Raw genomic sequence first — 20,992 nt, forward strand, 5'->3', positions numbered from 1 at the left:
GGGAATGAGAAAATTCCCCTCAACGGTGTCCAAAATTTAAAAAAAATTGTTGAAATATTAAAATATGTTAGCTGAGATGAAACTTAATTATCGACAGACAAATTCAACCAATAAAACACGCTAGTTAATAAAATTAAGTGAACTTAATGCATATAAGTTATTATTTATGTCTGTTACCTACTTAGTTTGGTTGGTGTTTCATTGGACGTTTCAAAAATTGTATAAAATATAATTCTCTTTATTTTTGTTTATGTACAATATGTCGTAAAGTTAATAATAAATGAGACAATTCAATAATTATGCTTCCCCTCCGCTTCCACTATTTTCCTCCTTAACTCGGAGAATATTGATCGCATAAAAAAATTGTAGGAAATTGCGTTTCCAACAATTTTAGTTCCTACCGTTTTTGTCGAAAAGTTGAAAATGGCGGAGATATTAAGCAACAACGGTTCTCCTTTAAAATCAATATGGCGGCTAATGCAACCGCGGAATTTAGTCAAGATTTTAAATTTACACTACTATTGATCTCCCCTAAAGTGGCCTAAAGGATAGAATTATAAAATTTGGGGCAGCTCGGAAAAAAGATTAAATTCAGTAATTATGCACTTTTTACTATTTTCCCTCTTAACTCTGAAAATATCAACCGCATGAAAAAAAAATTGTTAAAAAGAAATTGTAGGAAATCATATTTGGAACAATTTAAGTTGAAAATGGCGTAGATATTGAACAAAAACAATTGCTACAAAATCAATCAGGTCTTACGCTCGCGCCATTATCGCATACATACTACCTTAAATATTACCTTTAGCAAAAAAATGAAAGCAACTAAAATTGTGTAGAATTCAATTCTCTCTATTTTTGTATAGGAACATTTTTGTCGTAAAACTAACAAAAAACTAGATAATTCAATAATTAAGCTCTATTTATATATAACAATCACTATTTTCCGCTATAACTCGGAAAATATCGATGTCACGAAAAAATTGTAAAAATAGAAATGATAGAAAATTACATTTTCAACAATTTTGGTTGTTATACTTTTTGTCGAAAAGTTGAAAATGGCAGAGATATTGAGCAAAAACGGTTCTCGTTTAAAATCAAGATGGCGGCTAACTTAATGGCGGAATTCAGTCGAGATTTTAAATTTATACTACTATTGACCACCCCTAAATATTAGAAAAATACAATTTGGGGCAGCTCCTAATACAAGGTCAAATGGTATCCCGACTGGGCTATTCTTGGAATACTAGAAAAACGAAATACTGGACTAGAAAGAAAATAATATGAATAAAGTGAAATTTGCTAATCATTTTAGCCACGATAAGACTCTATAACTTAAATAGAAGAACCTAAAAGAAAACGTATGAACACAAAACACTGTGCCGTCACTTTTTAGTGGCACATACGTCGACAGTGGCGCATCAAACTTTTTATGGACAAATAAATAGATTAAAAGGTACCCTGGCAGGCTTCCAGAATTCAATTTTATTCATTTTTTATTAAGTTCTATGTGATTAGCAAATAAGACACAGTGTAATTTTAACCCTCCACCCCCTTTCCCCGTCCCCCAACATCAAAAACTTCATTTTTCGTTTTTATTTTTTTTAGGTACTATGAAATCAATTTTACAATTTCAAAAAATTCATAGGCATAGTTGAGGCTTTACAAAACACTTTTATTTTTTATAGATCCGTACGTTGAGTGTATAATAATCTCAAAAAATTTTTGGAAAAAATTATATAACTTTTTTTTGGAGATGGTTGGAGATCTAATTTTGTTCTATTTTGTGTATTTTATCAAACACTATGTTTTTAATTTTTTTAGATTTTTCCATAAGGTTCGTCACCTTCAAAGATCCAAAAAACTGTTTTTATGGGGGTTTTGGGGGTTTGAACGCGTTTATCCCATTTTTAAATGTTATAAAGGACTTAATTATTTCAATTTACATATAACCTATAAAAAGAACATTGATTTGATCTCTTTTCAAGTCTACGAATTACTAAAAAGATCCTTCTTTAAATGCAATAACATTGGTGTAAAACCCTTAAGAGCGTAGGCGCAAATATCTTACGGCTATCCCTACTTTTTCTTTCTTTATACGGCAAATTCCGTGTAGTAAAATTCTCACTGGCATGGAGATCTAGGCAAATATTATTTGACAATGACATTGTCATCATTAACTTAGAGATGGCTTTTGAATGTTCTTGGATAATCGTTACTTGTTTAATCGCTTAAATTATTAATTCAGTTAATTAATATGATTATTTTTCACTAACTATGTCTTCAGTGATTACAATAATTTATATATACTATACCATAAAAACTAATACTTAATCGAGAAAAGAGGAAAAGTGATAAAGAGTGATTTTTTAAAAATGTTTAACTATGGAACGCTTAGATATATTTTGAACATCTTTAACAATAAAATACTTGGATCACAGAATATACCCTGGTATATTCTATGCTTGGATCTTCCATAAATAATTCTTCTTCTTGTAGTGCCTATCCGTTTCGGATGTTGGCAACCATCGTGGCAATCTGTACTTTGCACACTGCTGCTCTGAAAAGATTTGTAGTGGTTGTGTTGAACCACGTACGTAGATTTTTCAACAACGAAATCCTTCGCCTTCCTGGTTCTCGCTTTCCCTCTACTTTTCCCTGTAAGACCAGTTGCAGCAGTCCATATCTTTCACTGTTCCTCATGATGTGACCGAGGTATTCGATGTTGGCTGTTTTTATTTTGATTAACATCTTTTTCATATCTTTTTCTATTTTCATTCTCAGTAAAACACCTTTATTATTAATGTGGTCGGTATAAGATATCTTCAGGATTCGACGATAAAGCCACATCTCAAAAGCCTCAATTTTCTTGCAGGTGGCGTCTGTGAGAGTCCGCGACTCAACTCCGTACAACAGTATAGGAAAGATATAACATCGTAGTAATCTGACTTTTATGGGTATCAACAAATCATGACATTTGAACAACTTTGCCATTTTTTGAAATGCAGATCTTGCTTTCTCTATCCTACATTTGATTTCTACAGAATGGTCCCAGTTTTCATTGACGTTCGTACAAAGGTAGGTATATGCTTTTACTCTTTCTATTTGTTGACCATTCACACTGATTCGTCCAAATTGCTGTTTGTTCTTAGAGTTCTTAGATAAAGTTCTCATAAATAATTAACAATAAATAACTTTTTATTAATTTCACGTCCTAAATCAATTATTTATCAAATACACTATCAATATTATTTAATAAACAACTCAAAATACTCCTGAAGCCATCAAATATTTAGTAGCCTTGTTTGTCACTATCTTGTCACCACACTATGTTCGACTGAGGGCGTTGTATGACAAAGATAGCGAATGTTCATGGCGTTCATTTTCGAATCCTGAAAAAACTAATAAATATTTTTGAAAAATTTAAACGCAGAATGAGAGATTTCATCATTACCGAGGGTAGAAAGTCCCTTAGAATAAACACAAAGTTTCTTTTAAATGAGATATTTGAAATTAAAAATTAAACTAAATTTTCTCTTTTTCTACCCCTGTAACTTATGAAAATAAACACTATAGAAGTTTTTAGGGACTTTCTACCCTCGGTAATTATGTAATGTTTCATTGTGCGTTTAAATTATTCAAAAATACTTATCAGTTTTCTCAGGATTAAAAAAACGAATGCATTTAAATAGCATTGGAACCGAAGGTTTGCGCCTATCCCCTTAAGGCAAAATAAGTAGATTGACAAAACAGAGCGGCATAGAAAATTTGAATACAATTTACAAAAACTTTCTGGGTATTCAAGTTGTTTTGAGAGCCTTTAAAACTAAATTTATTGCCTTACCTGATTATTAGAATTAAGAAGAGCTGATAATGAATCGTTAGTCGTTTTAGTAGGTTTATCTCGCTAAAAATAAAATAATTTATAAATACATACAGTCCGTACAATATAGATACCGTTGCACGTCATCAGCGTCATAGCACGTGACGTTACATGATACCAACACGAAATAGTGTGCAACATATGAAGTACGAAAGTAAATGGCTCTAATAATTATTCCAATAAACAACAATGTAATTTGCAATTTACTTTCGTTCTTTATATTTTACACAGTAAAATATTCGTTGTTGAGATAATCCAAATCAGTCGTATATTCGTGGACTAGGGTATAGGTGTGTTTCTTTTTAGAATCGTTTAGCCGAGTACACTAGAATTAATTTAAAGAATCATAACCTAACTTGTTTCATTTAATTTGTGTAAGTGGAATATAAAGCGTTTTTTTAACAAACTTGTTCGGATTACACTCTAACTGCGATCGAACAAAGGCATTATGCGACTTTGGCATAAATTGGTAACATTTAGTTGACAGTTGCGGCATTGCCACTGTAGATTTGTTTTAATTCTTTACTATAAGTATTTGTTTTACTATATTTATTGTTTTAATTATTTATTTTAACGTTAGATTATAACTTAATTCTTCTTTTCTAATACTAATGTTTTTATTTATTTACTGAGCAAGACCATGCACTCTGGATACAAACAGGGGAATAGACTGATGATAATGATCATTAAACAACGAAAAATTTCCTATTTGGGACATACATAATGTGAGGTCATAGAGATATACAGTTTGGTGCATGATCCGAATGGTCTAAGAGCTTGCAACGTTTTCGAGAAATCATTTTAAGACGGCTGATTCTTTCATATATTGTTCCCTATGCTTCCTCGAACACCGTACCGGCCATCTGGCTGCTGATACAGGTTGCGTTCATTACTGCGCAGCACACCTGTACAGGTAAACACAAAATCAGGGTGATTGATTAGTGTGAAAAGGCTTAGTAGATCCGCTATAGTAGTAGATAGCAATAAAAGTTATTAACAAAAATTGTAGCTAACTTTGCGCTTCATATTACAAAATTAGTGAGAATGTTACAGGGTGTTCGATAACATAGTAGCAGAGCAAACTTTTGTTTTTTTTTTAATGGAACACCCCATATTTTATTTTATATTCGAAATTTTCTTAACTTCCCCATCACAAAAATATAAAGGTTTGTTATGTTATACAGGGTATTTACAAAGTTATAACCAATGTTCTATGAAAATCGTAACAAGTTCAGCTCCCTGTATAAATAAAAATAAGCACAACAGCAATGGTTTATTGGTGCCATATTTTTTTGTTGATTGTCAAAATTTGTAAAAATGGTTGATATTGCTAATTTTCTTTATATCGAATACAGGGTGAGTCAAAACGCAAGTACATTATTTTCACAGTAATTTTAAATAGAACACCCTAATTAATAACTTGCTCTGAAAAATGAAAATATCTCGAAAACTGACAAATTTAGGCATAGGGAATATTATACAAAAATTAAAGTACGGGAATGATATTTTTCGATAGTAATATAAAATACAGGGTGTTCCATTTAAAATTTCTGAGAAAAGAATGTACTTGCGTTTTGACTCACCCTGTATTCGATATAAGGAAAATTAGCAATATCAACAATTCTTAAAAAATTTTTACAATCAACAAAAAATATGGCACCAATAAACCATCGCTATTGTGCTTTTTTTATTTATACAGGGAGCTGAACTTGTTACGATTTTCATATAAAAATTGGTTATACCTTTGTAAAAGCCCTATATAACATAACAAACCTTTATATTTTTGTGATGGGGTAGTTAAGAGGATTTCGAATATAAAATAAAATATAGGGTGTTCCATTTAAAAAACATAAGTTTGGTCTGCCACTATGTTATCGAACACCCTGTAACAATCTAACTAATTTCGTAATGTGAAGCTAAAAGTTGGCCACAATTTTTATTATTAACTTTTATTGCTATCTATTACTATAGCGGATCTACTGAGCTTTATCACACTCATCAATCACCCTGTATATTGAATTTAAATTATTTTAGGACGAAAAATTTTTTTGTCATTACTTTTTAAAGCACAGAAATGTCTATCAATTACAGTTCATATTTCTAATAATGTTTAAAAAGTAATGACAAAAAAATTTTTCGTCTTACAATAATTTTAAATTCGATATGTTTACCTGTACAAGTGTGCTGCGCAGTAATGAACGCAAGCTGTATCAGTAGCGATATGGCCGGTACGGTGTTCGAGGAAGCATAGGGAACAATATATGAAAGAATCAGCCGTCTTAAAATGATTTTTTTACAGACGTTGCTAGTCCAGAAATACAGATGAAATTTTTACGCTGGCCAGAGAGGGACTATTTAATTTAAAAAGTACGTTGTTTTTTAACTTAGTATTGTATTGGAAACAATAATCAGAATTAGCTGAGTTAAAATGACCGAATCCCGGTATGTTCGCACGCATGGAAGGCGAACGCGTGACGTCATATGGGAACCTTAATTTTCATCCGGCAATGCTAAATGAAGCGGTAATATTGTTCGAATTTTAAAATTATGTACCTATCATCGCTTTTAAATAAGAAATTTTATTTTATATTCTTTTTACTGTCATTTTCCAATATGCATTTAATTTAAACATTAATTTCAATTGAAAAATAAAGATTTTAAGTATATGTTGTCCAATATACATTTACCATAGTATATGAAAAAAATAAAGCAGAAATAATATAAACATTCAATTTACTTCTGGGTCTGTAAAAATGTTTCACATAAAATTATGTCTCCTTACTGTTATTCTATATTGTTGAAACATATTTGACTAAAAAAAAACACAAATCAATTAAGAAATTTTAAGTTTTAGATGAAGTACTTGATGACTTTCAAATTTTATTTACAAAATAGAAAAATGTTGATTTTAAGTTAAACCAGTAGCCCAATAAATGACCGTTTTGGAGTGTAATTTCCAGGGGCAACTCCGAATTGCATGAAAATTTGGATTTAGGTTCCACTTACCCTCCACTTCAAAGTCGAATTTGTGCCGTTGGTTGCTTTTACTTGGAGGGTGACATTTACCCCTTTTCGGGGGGTGAAAAACGCGTGTTTAAAATGAGGCTGGAAATGGATAAATTGACTTATTTTATGCACCTTTTGTTATATAAAGTTTTTTACGTAAGTCAATCCTTTTTGAGTTATTCGCGATTTAAAATGTTGATTTTTCGACAAAAAAACTACGTTTTTAGACGGTTTTTTACAAATAAATCCAAAAGTAAATATTTTATCGAAAAAAATATTTTTTTCAAAAGTGTAGCCTATAAAAAAACGAAAAAAATGGTTTACAGTAAAGTCTACAAATTGAGTAGAAGCAAAGTTGTAGCTCATGAAAAATACGTTCTTATGCGTCTAATTCCAAATCGAATAATTCAACGCGAAATCACCGAAGAAAGAAGCGTTTTTCGGGAAAACCTTATTAACATTTTTAAAGTATCGAAAAAAAGCTTATTATTTATTTTTTACAAAAGTTTACAGCATCAAAAATAAACGAGTTACACTGAAAAAAAAAGTTGGCCCCTTTTTTTTGGTAAAAAAAATCGTGAAAACCTCCCTCTATTTAGCACCCTAAATGAAATTAATCGTTTGGCTTTACCATCTATTTTAACTGTATGTGTATTGTTTACATGATCTGTAAGTTTGATTGGTTTGAAGTGCTTATTTTTGAAAACATTTGGTTTTATAATAAAAAATAATTTTTGAAAAATTTCATTTTTTCAAAATAACTTAAAAAGTATTAGTGATAAGAAAAATCTTAAGGAGTAAACAAATGTAGGTTTTGCTATTATAATATGCTAGTTTCATTTTGTTTCTCCGCAAGACAAAAATTGGTTAAGATATGGCTGTTCAAAATTTGCATACACTTGTGATTAGTGACCCATTCAAGCTTTCTCAATTATAACCATTTCAAAAATAAACACTTTAAACCGGTGAGACTGACAGATCATATAAAAAATAGATAGGTAAGTAAATTGTTTGTAAAGCGGTAGCGATTAATTTCATTTGGGGAGCTAAACACGGCGAGATTTTCATGATTTTTTTTTCAAAAAAAAAGAGGGCCAACTTTATTTTGAGCGTAATTCCCTTATTTTTAATGCTAAAACTTTTGTTAACAATTAAAACAAAGCTTTTTATAAACACTTTAAAAAAGTTTAAATGGGTTTTTCCCGAAAAGTGCTTAATTTTTCGGTGATTTCACCTTGAAATATTCGATTTGGAATTAGACGAATAAGAACGTATTTTTCATGAGCTACAACTTTGTTTTTATTTAATTGATAGACTTTACTGATACACCATTTTTTTTTTGGGTTTTTATAAGCTACACTTTTGCTAAGGATATTTTTTTCGATAAAATATTTACTTTTTGAGTTATTTGCGAAAGACCGTCTGAAAACGTAGTTTTTTTGTCGAAAAATCAACATTTTCAATGGCAAATAACTCAAAAAGTATTGACTTACGTAAAAAACTCTATAGAACAAAAGTTGCTTAAAATGAGGCAATTTATCTATTTCCGGTCCTATCTTGAACGTATGTTTTTTCACCCCCGAGTAGGGGTGACTGTCACCCCCCAAGTAAAAGCAACCAACGGCACAATTTCAACTTTGAAGTGGAGGGTAAGTAGAACCTAAATCCAAATTTTCATGCAATTCGGAGTTGCCCCTGAAAATTACACGATATCGCCGAATTTCCCGTTCATTTACTGGGCTACAGATTAGGAATCTAAAAATTTCAACTGCGAACATTTTATTAGACTGTAATATAACATACATATACAGAGTGGGCCAAAGAAAACAGTCCACCTCGATATTTGGCAGTATTTATTAAATTTTAAGGAAATGACGAAACAGTTCGATTTTTGATCTAAGTGGGACACATTTGTACGGTACATACATTTGTCAACCCCTCCCTTCCACTTTCCCCACCCTTTATTCTTAAATAGGGAATAGGGGTCGTGTGCTAGCTCATTTAAAAGGTTACTCGATTCTCTATTCAGTAATATAAACATTAACATAATTATTTATACAGAGTGTCCAAGAAAACAATATTTTAATTAAATTAATTGACACAAAAAGAAGAATGTATGTAATTTATTTAATTCAAAATACATTCTGCTGTGTCACAAAACAGAAAAAAATGTTTTTTGATAAATAAACATTGCTCTTCGCTTAATTTCAATTTTCAAGCTGCCACCATCTGCCTCTTGGTAGGTTGAATATTTAATGTAAGCGAAAAACAATATTTATTTGTCAAATATACATTTTTCTCTGTTTTCTGTCAGTAGTAGAATGTATGTTGATTTAAATAAATTGCATACATTCTTCTTTTTGTGTCAATTAATTTAATTCAAAATAATTTTTCTTGGACACCCTGTATAAATAATTATGTCAATGTTATTATTACTGAATAAAGATTAAATAACCTTTCAAATGAGGTAGCACACGACCCGTATTCGCTATTTAAAAATAATGGGTGGGGGAAATGGAAGGGAGGGGGTTGACAAATTACAAATGTATGTAGCGTAAAAAAATCCCCCTTAGATAAAAAATTGACCTGTTTCTTCATTTCCTTAAAATTTAATAAATACTGCCAAATATCGAGGTGGACTGTTTTCTTTGGCCCACTCTGTATATGTATGTATAAAATGTTCGCACTTTAAATTTTTAGATTCCTAATTTGGTTTAACTTTAAATCAATTATGCATATTAATACATATTATGAATATTAATAAAAAACAAATTTGCGGGAAAAGTTTTATTTAATATTAGAATTAGTATCCATAATTAAAATCATTTTTTAAAATTAGAAAATTTAGATATCTCTTTGTCAAGTGCTCTCTGGCAGTTTTTAAAACTTATTTTTCTGTTAATATCCCTCATTCTAATATATGTTCGTGTTCTGCACATGCATAATATCACCTCAAATGGCATTATAGTCTCGGTTTTAATAAATTACTATAAAACTAATATTTATATTATAATAGTTATTCTAATAAACAGCAATTTGTATCTAAAATAATATAGAATTACTTAAATCGTTGATAGCTTAATATTTTAAAACCGCCTCAATCTATTCACTTTCAACGCCACCACATACGAAATAATGCATCCAAACAATAAGCAAATATCTGTTAGGTTCCCACGTGACGTGCTGCGCAGCCGAACCAAATTTAGCGACGACAATCGGCATACCGGTTCTCTGTGTATCGTGACCGGATCCTTCAACAATGTCTGACCTTCGCTTAGGGATGGGAAAAACCTACCGGTTTTAACCTAAAACCGGTTTTTTTACTTCGCAATAACCGGTTTTACCGGTTTTTTTTGTCCCGGTTATAACCGGTTTTTTCTTTTTAAAGTAAAAACCGGTTATCAGGTTTTTACGGTGATTAGGAATAGGTTAGGCATTATTTTGGATCCCAATCATAATTATTATTCTCAAGTAATTATTCCAAACAAAGCCATAATTCAAATTTTATTTTATAAATACACAAGAAAACTGAAAATGCAAACTCATATCAGCCAGAAACAATTAATTTTATTATAATATTTCGTTGAAAAGGTATTTGTAATCATAATATTTACATAAGAAGTGATCTGGTTGAAGTAGACGCAAACATCATCTATGTTTCACACTTGACTCTTGACATTGAAAGTGGGCGAATGACTTTTTCTTATTTCCAAAAATAATGTTCTGACTATGAATATCGAAGTATCGATTACAAATACGAATCTCCAAGGATTTCCCTACGTTTTCAAAACGATACACCCATACAGGAAGTATTAAATGAGTTAAAATGTACCTATTATACAAATATAGAAACGTTTTAAAAGAAATACATGATAAATTTTTTTTGATGGTAGTAAAAATATAAGATAAATTTCATTATCCAATTTATTTTTAAGTAAAATATTTATGTTGATATTATTTTTTTTTAAATCCCATTTGAAAGAGACTGGAAAATTTTTTAAGTTGAAATGGTTGGGTGAAATTGTATTTTATTGCAAGATGTATATATTAATCTTACGCTATATTGCATTTAATAATAATCAATAAATATATAATAATAATAAAATAATAAATAAATATAATAATTAATAGACTAAAATGGTTTTATTAAAAATTGTGTTTTATTTATATGGATGTTGATGTTCTTTCGATAGTACTAATTTTGATCATATTGATATCGAGTATCGAGTCGAGTGGAGTATCGCAAACTAAAGTGCATTGTAAATGTAACATTGTAACCTATTGGATTAAAAAAACCGAAAACCGGTTTTTGGAAAAACCGGTTTTTTTTTTGGCCGGTTTTAACCGCCAGGTTAAACCGTATGAAAAAAAAAGCGGTATAACCGAAAACCGGTGTTTTGTCAAAAACCGCCATCCCTACATTCGCTGATAATCTTACTGTTCTACCGAAAACAAGAAAAGAATTAAGAAACATTATGAAAAGATTAGAAAAGGAGTCAAAATTTTTTGACCTCGAAATAAACCAGGAAAAGTCAAAGTACATGATACTCGGAAAAACAGAGCAAAAAGGAGACGGATAGTTTACTTTAATATCTCTAATGAAGCAAGGGAATATAACTTTGAGAGACTAGTCCATTTTACGTATCTGGAGGTTATTATATATGAGAGAAGTCAGAAAGAATGGGTACTGAATGCCAGATTAGCAAAAGGAAATAAAAAGATGGGAAGCCTAAGACCACTGATAAAATCCAAATATACAGAGTGTTCCAACGAAAATTTGACCCCCCTCCCAGTAACTCAGAAACCAAGAGTTTCTTCAGAATTAAAAAAAAAACATGTCGTTTGTATCGAAAGGGGGACGAATTTTCATGCAAAATTCGTCCCCCTTTCCCTTCTCCGCATCAACCCCCAGTTTTTTAATGGCAAGTGTAGTCGAGTGGCACATCATTTGAAAGGTATTTTTTTTCTCTACAAGACCCTCTAATTTTTTTTAAATTGGCGGAATAACTTTAAAGATAATTTTGGATTTAACTAATTTATAATAAATTTTATAAGTCCAAAATTTTCTTCAAACTTATTACGTAAATTAAAAAAAAATAGAGCATCGTTTAGAGAAAAAATTACCTTGCAAATGATGTACAACTCGACTACACTTGCAATTTAAAAAAAAAGTGGGGGTCGATGCGGGGCAGTAGGGGGTTACATTTGAGGGCATGTAGGTATTTTGAAGAAGCTCTTGGTTTCTGAGTTTCTGGGGGGGGGGGGAGTCAAATTTTCGTTGGAACGGACTGTATATATCGAGAAGAACAAAGCTAAGGATACAAAAAACAGTAAACCCACAGTGACCTATGATAGTGAAATATGAAAATGAAAAAAGCAAATATGGTGAAATTGGAAAGATGGGAAAGGAAAATGCTCAAAGATATATATGGAGGCAAAAACACGAGAAAGGTTGAACAACAAGGAACTACAGGAACTGTATAACGAACCAAAGATCAAAGAAGGAAAGGAAGACCCAGAAAAAGATGGTTGGACAGCGTACAGGAAGATCTCAGAAATGAAGGAATTATTGGTTGGGAAGAAGTAGTAAAAAACAGGGACGAATGGAAGAGAACAGTAAGTCAATTTAGTAGGCAAGGAGCATAATTGGACAAAAATCCACCCAACTTAATACAAGTTTTGTATATTATTATATTATTGTATTATATTAATTGTATTTTTAGCCATAGGCCTTTTAGGCCTGTTGAGTTTTAACACAAAATAAACAAATATACAGTCGAACCCGCTTATTGGAATAGCATTCGTGCCAAGCAAAAATATTCCTATAACCGGGATATTCTAATAACCGATCAGTGGTGGCTAGTAGAAATAAATGTACTGAATATAGGTACGTCATAATAGTACAACCCACTTTGTACATGTACATACTATGTATATACACGTACATAGTTTGTATGTACATGTACATACATACGTGGTGTACATATGTGTCAATAATACAGTATCTAGTATAACTATTGCTTATTTTATTAAAACACCAAACTAGATTATCTGTGCATACATACACAAATAAGCATACATTCAACAGACTAAGTTCTTTTTTGAAAAATAATCGGTAATCTGAGACTATTTTTTTTTTGTTACCTAAAATATTAGTCATTGTTGCTTTCAAATATAATAATTAAAAAATTGACATTAGTTTTACCCTCCAGAAAACTTCTTATAATACATATTATACAGCGGTTATTATATTATTTACAAGCAGTCATGACTTCTAAATTAGCTGTTTCTAAAAATCCAAACAGAGAACGACGTGGGTGGTGGGTGAGCTATAAGAATATTTACACAAATGAAAAAGTACCTACTTTATGATCGGTAAATGTTTGGCGGAGGTTTGGTGCCCATAATAAAGTAAGTAATAAAGTGTTTATTATCGACAGGTCCTATAAACCAGAAATCATTTTTTGTAGGAAATTGTACATAAAAAGTTTTTGGTTACTTGAAAAATATATTCTAATAAGTGGTACCATTTTACAAAAACGTATTCCTATAAGCAGTTAAATTTATTAAGGAGTAAATGGAAACATTTCGGGACATCAAAATTCTATTCTTTAAACCGGGATATTTCTATAAGCGGTACTCTAATAAGCGGGTTTGACTGTAGCTATTTAACCGTCTAGGATATATACTCTGTAGTAAAATGTTGCGTTTTACAATTATTGTTTCTACGACATTAATAATTAAATAAAAGTTTAATGCCTGGTCACACCAACAGATTTTAAGCTCCAGCTTAGCTAAGCCCAGCTTATACTTTAATGCTGAGGCCATACTAGCGTCAAATGTCGTTAATTATTGCATTATTTGCATTAGAGATAATATGTCAAATAATGCGATCATTTTAACGGTATTAGACGCTAGTGTGGCCCCAGCATAAGGATTTACATTTATATTTAAGCTTAAAGTAGATAAGTCTTAAACTTAATAGCTGTTGGTGCAACCAGGCATAAGAAGTTTTATTTATATGATACTACTATTAAACGGTTTTATAGTTATTAGGGTACCAAGGGTATTATAAGGATAATAACGGTTGAGGTCAATGGTGTATAAACCGAGGGCCTTTGGCCCGAGGGATATACGTTGACCGAAAGCGTTATTATCTATAATACTCGTGGTGCCTTCAAAGTTTAATGTCCGACTAAATATTATTTATATGCAAAAGATTTGAATGAATTTTGAATTAATTAGTTTTCAAATAAGTAGGTACATTTACCAGCAATAGTCGTAACGTAATTGTAGTAACCATAGTTTTACTTAGGTTGAAATTTGTCAACTTGACAGTATTTAACTAATTATTTAAATTTAATACCCCAGGGCGTTATTTTTCAAAATAACGCCCTAGGGCATTAAATAATACTTAACTGACTTCGAAATCATGTCATTATTTTTGTCAAATAATATACCAGTCGAGCATTAAAAATGATTTAATACAAACTTAGATAATAAGATATTAATAATTATTAATATTTTCGTAAATTTTTACAAAATAATTGAAATCGTATTTACCATTTCCAGGTTATATGGTATAAGTCCTTCGGTTTCTTCAGAACCTTGGTAAGCGTAAATACCAGCCGCAGCTAGAAAAAAAATTTGAATTTTGATTAAAACGACCATCTTGTTTAACAAACCTAAGGCAATATTAAACAATCGCAATCAATTTATCTGACATTACTTATATTAATTTATAAGTGGGAAGCCATTATTTTTTCTGGTTTATAGCTGTAAACGTTTATTAAAGAACTATATTTAAAGTAAGATAATTTTTATATACAATAACTCTATAATTGAAACATACTTTTTTTATATTTTTTTCTGGCAAAGTCTAAGGCCGGTTACTCACTATCAGGTAGACCTGTCCGGTGTACCTCATATTGTGTGGCGGGAATAACGAGCCTCTCAGGCGACCTGATCTCCCACATATTATCAGGTACACAGGACAGGTCTACCTGTTCAGGTGTACCTGATGGTGAGTGGCCGTCCTAAATTAATAAAGTCACGTTTAATTTCCTAATCACTATAGATCTGTCATTTTGTTTTTTTTTTTAATATAGCGGTTCATTTAAATTGGAACAACATAGCATGTGGAAGGGGGAAAAGACAATTTTTGTTTTTATTTGATTCAGAGTTGGACCACCATCTCCAGATAGCTATTTCTGCCTCCTCAGGCTTTATCAATGGAGCTATGTAGTCACAACTCTGAACCAAATACTAACGAACTGCCTTATTTAAGGGAAATTACCACGAACGCAATAATTCCACTTTTTAGACTCAAATCAGCGACATCTCTCGTAAAACGAGGAAGACGAAAAGCCCCAGATACAAAGTTTACTATAATTAAATAATTAAAATAACTGAAATAAAAATAATAAACAATATTTTAAATCTAAGACTTTTCGTTAAGAAACTGCTTTCTGGCAGCATCCTATTGTTTATTATTTTTTTTTGCACGATTGATCATTTTTGACTGTTTACCGTGACAGATTTTACGTCAGTAGGTGACATTTACTAGCAACTCGACGGTAAGTAATCCAACTCGACGGTAAGTACTCCAACTCGACGGTAAGTAATTCACTTACCGTCGAGTTAAAAAATTTCTTAATTTTAATTTATTTTTTGAAAGAATAAAGAAAACTAACGAATTATTTATTAATATTGAAACTTATGGTACAATTTGTTAAATTATTTAATGAAATCCCACTTGTTTGGGCTGTGGTTTCACTTCTAACAGAAACTCCTGCAGAATCGCATACATTAGTAGTATCCAACATTTTTTCTCTTCAAATACGCGATCAAAGTTGAAAACTTGGAAATATCAATGCCATCATAAAGAAAAACGGTGGATTTAATCATTGAATATTCTGCCCAGAGGCTTCCAGGAGCTTTCAACTGCATATGTCTTTGAACGAAATATGCCAATAGAGTCTTTTCTTCGATTCTTAAATAATTCTTGCCTTCGCACCATTTTTTAAAATTTTGGTAGGTATTTTGATAACGGATTTTGGATTTTTCGGGAATAATTGCGGAACACCCTTCTTCCCAAGCCCGTTCAATTTCTTCAAATTCACTTTCGCTCATATTTTAATTTATAATAATCAAAATAATTGTACTTAAAATTATTGACAACTAAATAAAAACTCAATTCTCCATTGTTGTTATGCACCCTAGTTACTACCTAACAACCAAAGTATCTATCTTGATAAAATGAATGAAACTAGTCAATATGACGAAAATGTTTAAAACCCTTACCGTTCTCCATACTTAATATACTATATTTTAGTTATTTATATATATATATATATATATATATATATATATATATATATATATATATATATATATATATATAATCGGTTCATAACGTTCTACGACGTCTTCCGATTCCCAATCGCCATTGCTCTCGATCGTAGCACATGTCTTCGTTCAAGCCTCTTTCTCCGATTTCCCTATGGATTCCTTCTATCCAGCTTTTCCTAAGTCTTCCTCTCTTCCGCCGTCCTTTTGGTGCCCATCGTAGCACTTGCTTGGGTAATCTGTCTTCTTCCATACGTTGTACGTGGCCAAACCATCTTAGTTGCTTTGTTTTTATATCGTCCATTATTGTATGCTTTACATCCATTATCTCCAATATTCTTGTATTTCTGATTTTTTGTATTCTTGATATACCAGCAGATCTTCTCCAGAAGTCCATTTCAGTTGTTCTGAGCATATTTTCGGATTTTTCTTTAAGTGGCCAAACTTCGCTGCTGTATGTTATAATGCTCTTAACAATGCTGTTATAGATGTTACGTTTATTTTCTTTGGAGATACTTTGGTCCCATAGGATTTTGTTCAATAATGCGATAGCTTTCCTTCCTTGTGTGCACCTTTCTTGGATATTCTTGTCCAACGTTCCATCTTGTGTAATTGTAAGACCCAAGTATTTATATTCCTGACAGTGATTAATAGTTATTTCATTTTCCAACGCTAGATCCTGCTGTATACCTCCAACGCACATATATTCCGTTTTCTTGGTATTCACTTCTAAACCCCAGTTCCGGTACTCTTCTATGATTTTTCGGGTCATATATTCAATATCGTGATAATCCTGGGCCATAAGAATCTGATCATCCGCAAAACATAGAGTGTATAGCATGTTATCATCATTTAGCGGTATACCCATATTCTTACATTTCCTTTTCCAGGATTTCAAAACTTGCTCTAAATATATTTTAAATAGTGTCGGCGATAGACAGCAGCCCTGTTTAAGACCCTTATTCACTTCAAATCCTGACGAGATTTCCTTGCCTAGCTTAACTTTTGCTATATTATGTTGGTATAGATTTTTTACAGCTTTAATGAGGTTCAGACTGATGTTAGTTTTTTCGAGGGCTTCCCAAAGTTTACTTTGTGGTACAGTATCGTATGTTTTTTTTAAGTCCATGTACACTAAATGCAGTTCTTGATTGTAGGCTATTTGTTTGTCTATTAACTGTGTTACACAATATAGGTGGTCAGTGGTGGATCTGCCAGCGCGGAAACCGGCTTGCTCTTCGGCCTCTAAGTCCTTGTATTCTTCTTCTATTTTATTTTTGATAATTTTTCCGTAAACTCTGCTGATGGTGCTTGTGACAGATATTCCCCGGTAATTATCGCATATATTTTTTTTTATTTATTTTATTTATTTATTTTATTTATTTATTTTATTTATTTATTTTATTTATTTATTTTATTTATTTATTTATTTTATTTTTATTTTAGTTATTTTAATTATTTAATTATATTAAACTTTGTATCTAGGGTCTTTCGTCTTCCTCGTTTTACGAGATGTCGCTGATTTAGGTCTCAAAAGTGGAATTATTGCGTTCGTGGTAATTTCCCTTAAATAAGGTAGTTCGTTAGTGTTTGGTTCAGAGTTGTGACTACATAGCTCCGTTGATAAAGCCTTAGGAGGCAGAAATGGATATCTGTAGATGGTGGTCCAACTCTGAATCAAATAAAAATAAAAACTGTCTTTTCTCTCTTTCATCTTTACTCGGATTTTGAGTACTCGAAACTGTCTTTCGGTCCTTTTCCTAGACGAAAAGAAAGTAGATACGTGACGTAGAAAGTGGACTAGAACGAAAAGTCTTAGATTTAAAATATTCTTTATTATTTTTATTTCAGTTATTTTAATTGTTTAATTAGAGTAAACTTTGTATCTGGGGCTTTTCGTCTTATTCGTAAACATGTAGAATTTGACGTAATAAACAGATTTCAATAATTTTTTATCCTAAAATAAAAATACCTATTGGGACCGTGCAATTTCGGCAAAGCGACCCCTATTTCTACGCTCTGTACTATTATTCGCACTTTTAATTATATTGGCCAATTATATTAGTCCTAGTTACTGGATAATTGTCAAGGCCATAGTCCAAAAAAATAATAAGAAGAAAAAATAAGATTCAGGTTATGTTATGAAAACATCAACAATAGTATGTGGTAAATAAAATTAGTTATTAAAATGCAGTACGTCAAGCAAAATACAATTAATTAAATTTACCTTTATATAATAATTGCATATCATATCAATATTGTGGAGCAATATATAATTTTTCTGCTTCATTGACAGAAGGTATGAAATATACGTCAATTTGACAATTTCAATTGACAATATGAATTATTTAAGATAGTTGCAATATTTCTCCGCGACTCGCGCAGGGTCGTTTCTCGTTTCCCTTTCCAAGTACTTGCACACCGCGAATACATAGTTCGAAATAAAATTTAAAATATTTGTTCCAATTTTTGGAAAATTCTACGAAACTTTTTCTTACTTCATAATGCTGTATTAGAGATTTATGTGAGACCAAAATGTCATCAAAATAGTTTTCTTTACACTAAAATGCCCTCCTGATGGACTGTCGTGTAACTGACGAAGTACTTCGGCTACTCTGCTCTTTGGAATCACCAACTGTGTTTTCCTCGCTGAACCATCATCATTTTCCATTACTCGTTTAAGCAAGCTGTCTTCCAAGATAAATGCATCCCACTGGGCCCAATACGTCTTAAATACTGATCCTAGATTTGATATTTCTTGCCAAGATGGTCGACGATTTTCTTCTTTCCATTTTCGAATCTTCTGTAAAACTGGATCTTTCTCTTGTTCTTCCTTAATCTTGGTAGGCGTTCACTCGTCGTTGACTACTGTTGTTCTTAGTACTGCTGCTTCTTTGATTCTGTTTTGTTGCAATGGGAACACTCTGCTGGGCACGGTCTTCCAGTTAGAGAATCAGCGTTCCTGTGGCTAACTCCGGCTCGATGCTCGATCTTGAAATGATATTCTTGAAGTCGTTCAATCCATCTGGCTATCTGATCCTCTGGATTCTTAAACTGCATTAACCATTTAAGGGCGGCATGGTCGGTTCGGATTAGAAACTTTCTTCCATAGAGGTATTGATAAAAGTGTTCCACTGATTTCACTACTGCTAGAAGTTCTCTTCTCGTGACGCAGTAATTTTGTTCAGGTTTTGAAAGCACTTTACTAAAATATCAGAGAACTCGTTCCTGTCCTCCTTGAATCTGAGACAGCACTCCTTCAATTCCCACATTACTTTCATCCGTATCTAATATGAACTCTCCTTCTGGCTGTGGATACCCTAGTATTGGCGCTGTAATTAAATGCTTCTTCAAAGTTTCAAAGGCCGTTTGGCAGTCTCCATCCCAGCAATATTCCCTTGCTTCTTCTGTAAGTCGCGTTAATGGCTTAGCGATATTTGCAAACTTCTTAATGAACCTCCGGTAGTAAGTACATAGTCCCAGAAAACTTCTCACTTGATGTTTATCAGTTGGTTCAGGCCATTCCTTAATGGAATCGATTTTTCCTTTATCCACGGCCACTCCTTCTTTACTGACTATGTGACCTAAATAATTGACTTTACTTTGAAATAGGGGTTTAACCCTTATTTCTTGGGGTTTAACATTAACTGGGCAGCTTTAAGTCGATTAAAAACGTCTTTTAAATTTTTCAGGTGGTCTTCAAACGTCTCCCCCAAAACGATTATGTCATCTAAATACACCAGGCACGTTTTCCAAGATAACCCTCTCAACACATTTTCCATAAGCCTCTCAAATGCCGCAGGAGCATTACAGAGTCCAAACGGCATAACGTTGAATTCCCATAATCCACATCCTGTAGTGAAAGCCGTCTTCTACTTGTCCACTGGATCAATTTCTACCTGCCAATATCCAGACTTCAAGTCCAACGTAGAAAACTTACTTCCTCTAGGTGGAAGATTTACTTCCACCCAATGTGTCCAACGTGTCGTCGATGCGAGGCAGAGAATAACTATCTTTCTTGGTAACATTATTCAACAAACGGTAGTCCACACAGAACCTCGTAGTTCCATATTTCTTCTTGACCAGAACCACCGGAGAGACCCATGGGCTCGTAGAAGGTACTATCACCCCGTCTTTCTTCATTTCTTGAACAATCCTTTCAGCTTCCTCTCCCTTTGCCTGTGGTAATCGTCGCGCTGTTTGACGAATTGGCCTAGCGGCACCAGTGTCAATTTTATGTTTGACAACTGTCGTTCTTCCTGTCTTTCCTCCTTTCGGTATGAATATGTCACGATATTGCCAAAGAAATTCCCTTAATTTCCTTTTCTCCGCTTGATTTAGAGATTGGCCTGCAACTGCACGAATTTGATCGAACTTGTCGTTGGAGTTGTCGTCGACATGTTGTCGTCTGACGGATTATGGACGTCACGGATACACAAGTTCCTACTTTTGTCTCCTTCTTGATGGTCACCGGGTAGTCATTGACAGTAATCAATCTCACGGGAACTTCTTTAGCAGAAGTAACCAATTCCTTTCCAATTATGATTCCTCGGCCAACCACCTCGTCGTGGTTCCATGGCTCCATCATAACAGGTGTTCCTTCTTCTACAATTCCTTGTAGCCGCGCTACGATGATCGTTTCACTCCTCGCAGGCACAACTGTATTTTCTTTAATGGCTGCTAGCACAGTGCTGTCATCATATGGATGAAGAAATACCTCCTCGTTGCCAACTTTGATTACCCTATCCTTAAAAT

General features: G+C 32.4%; 1 protein-coding gene across 1 annotated transcript in view; it reads right to left on the reverse strand.

Moving 5' to 3' along the window:
- The window catches only part of LOC126878958 (uncharacterized), a 40,023-nt gene extending 25,368 nt beyond the window's left edge, over positions 1 to 14,655 (reverse strand). The window contains exons 1-2 of the mRNA XM_050641827.1: positions 14,453 to 14,655; positions 3,845 to 3,907 (exon numbers count right to left, since the gene is read on the reverse strand). Coding sequence (XP_050497784.1) covers positions 3,845 to 3,907; positions 14,453 to 14,560 — 171 coding nt within the window. The 5' untranslated portion in view covers positions 14,561 to 14,655. The remainder of the gene's footprint in view (positions 1 to 3,844; positions 3,908 to 14,452) is intronic.
- Positions 14,656 to 20,992: the final 6,337 nt, after the last annotated feature.

This window comes from Diabrotica virgifera, chromosome 1 (genome assembly GCF_917563875.1).
Source record: "Diabrotica virgifera virgifera chromosome 1, PGI_DIABVI_V3a".
NCBI lineage: Eukaryota > Metazoa > Arthropoda > Insecta > Coleoptera > Chrysomelidae > Diabrotica > Diabrotica virgifera.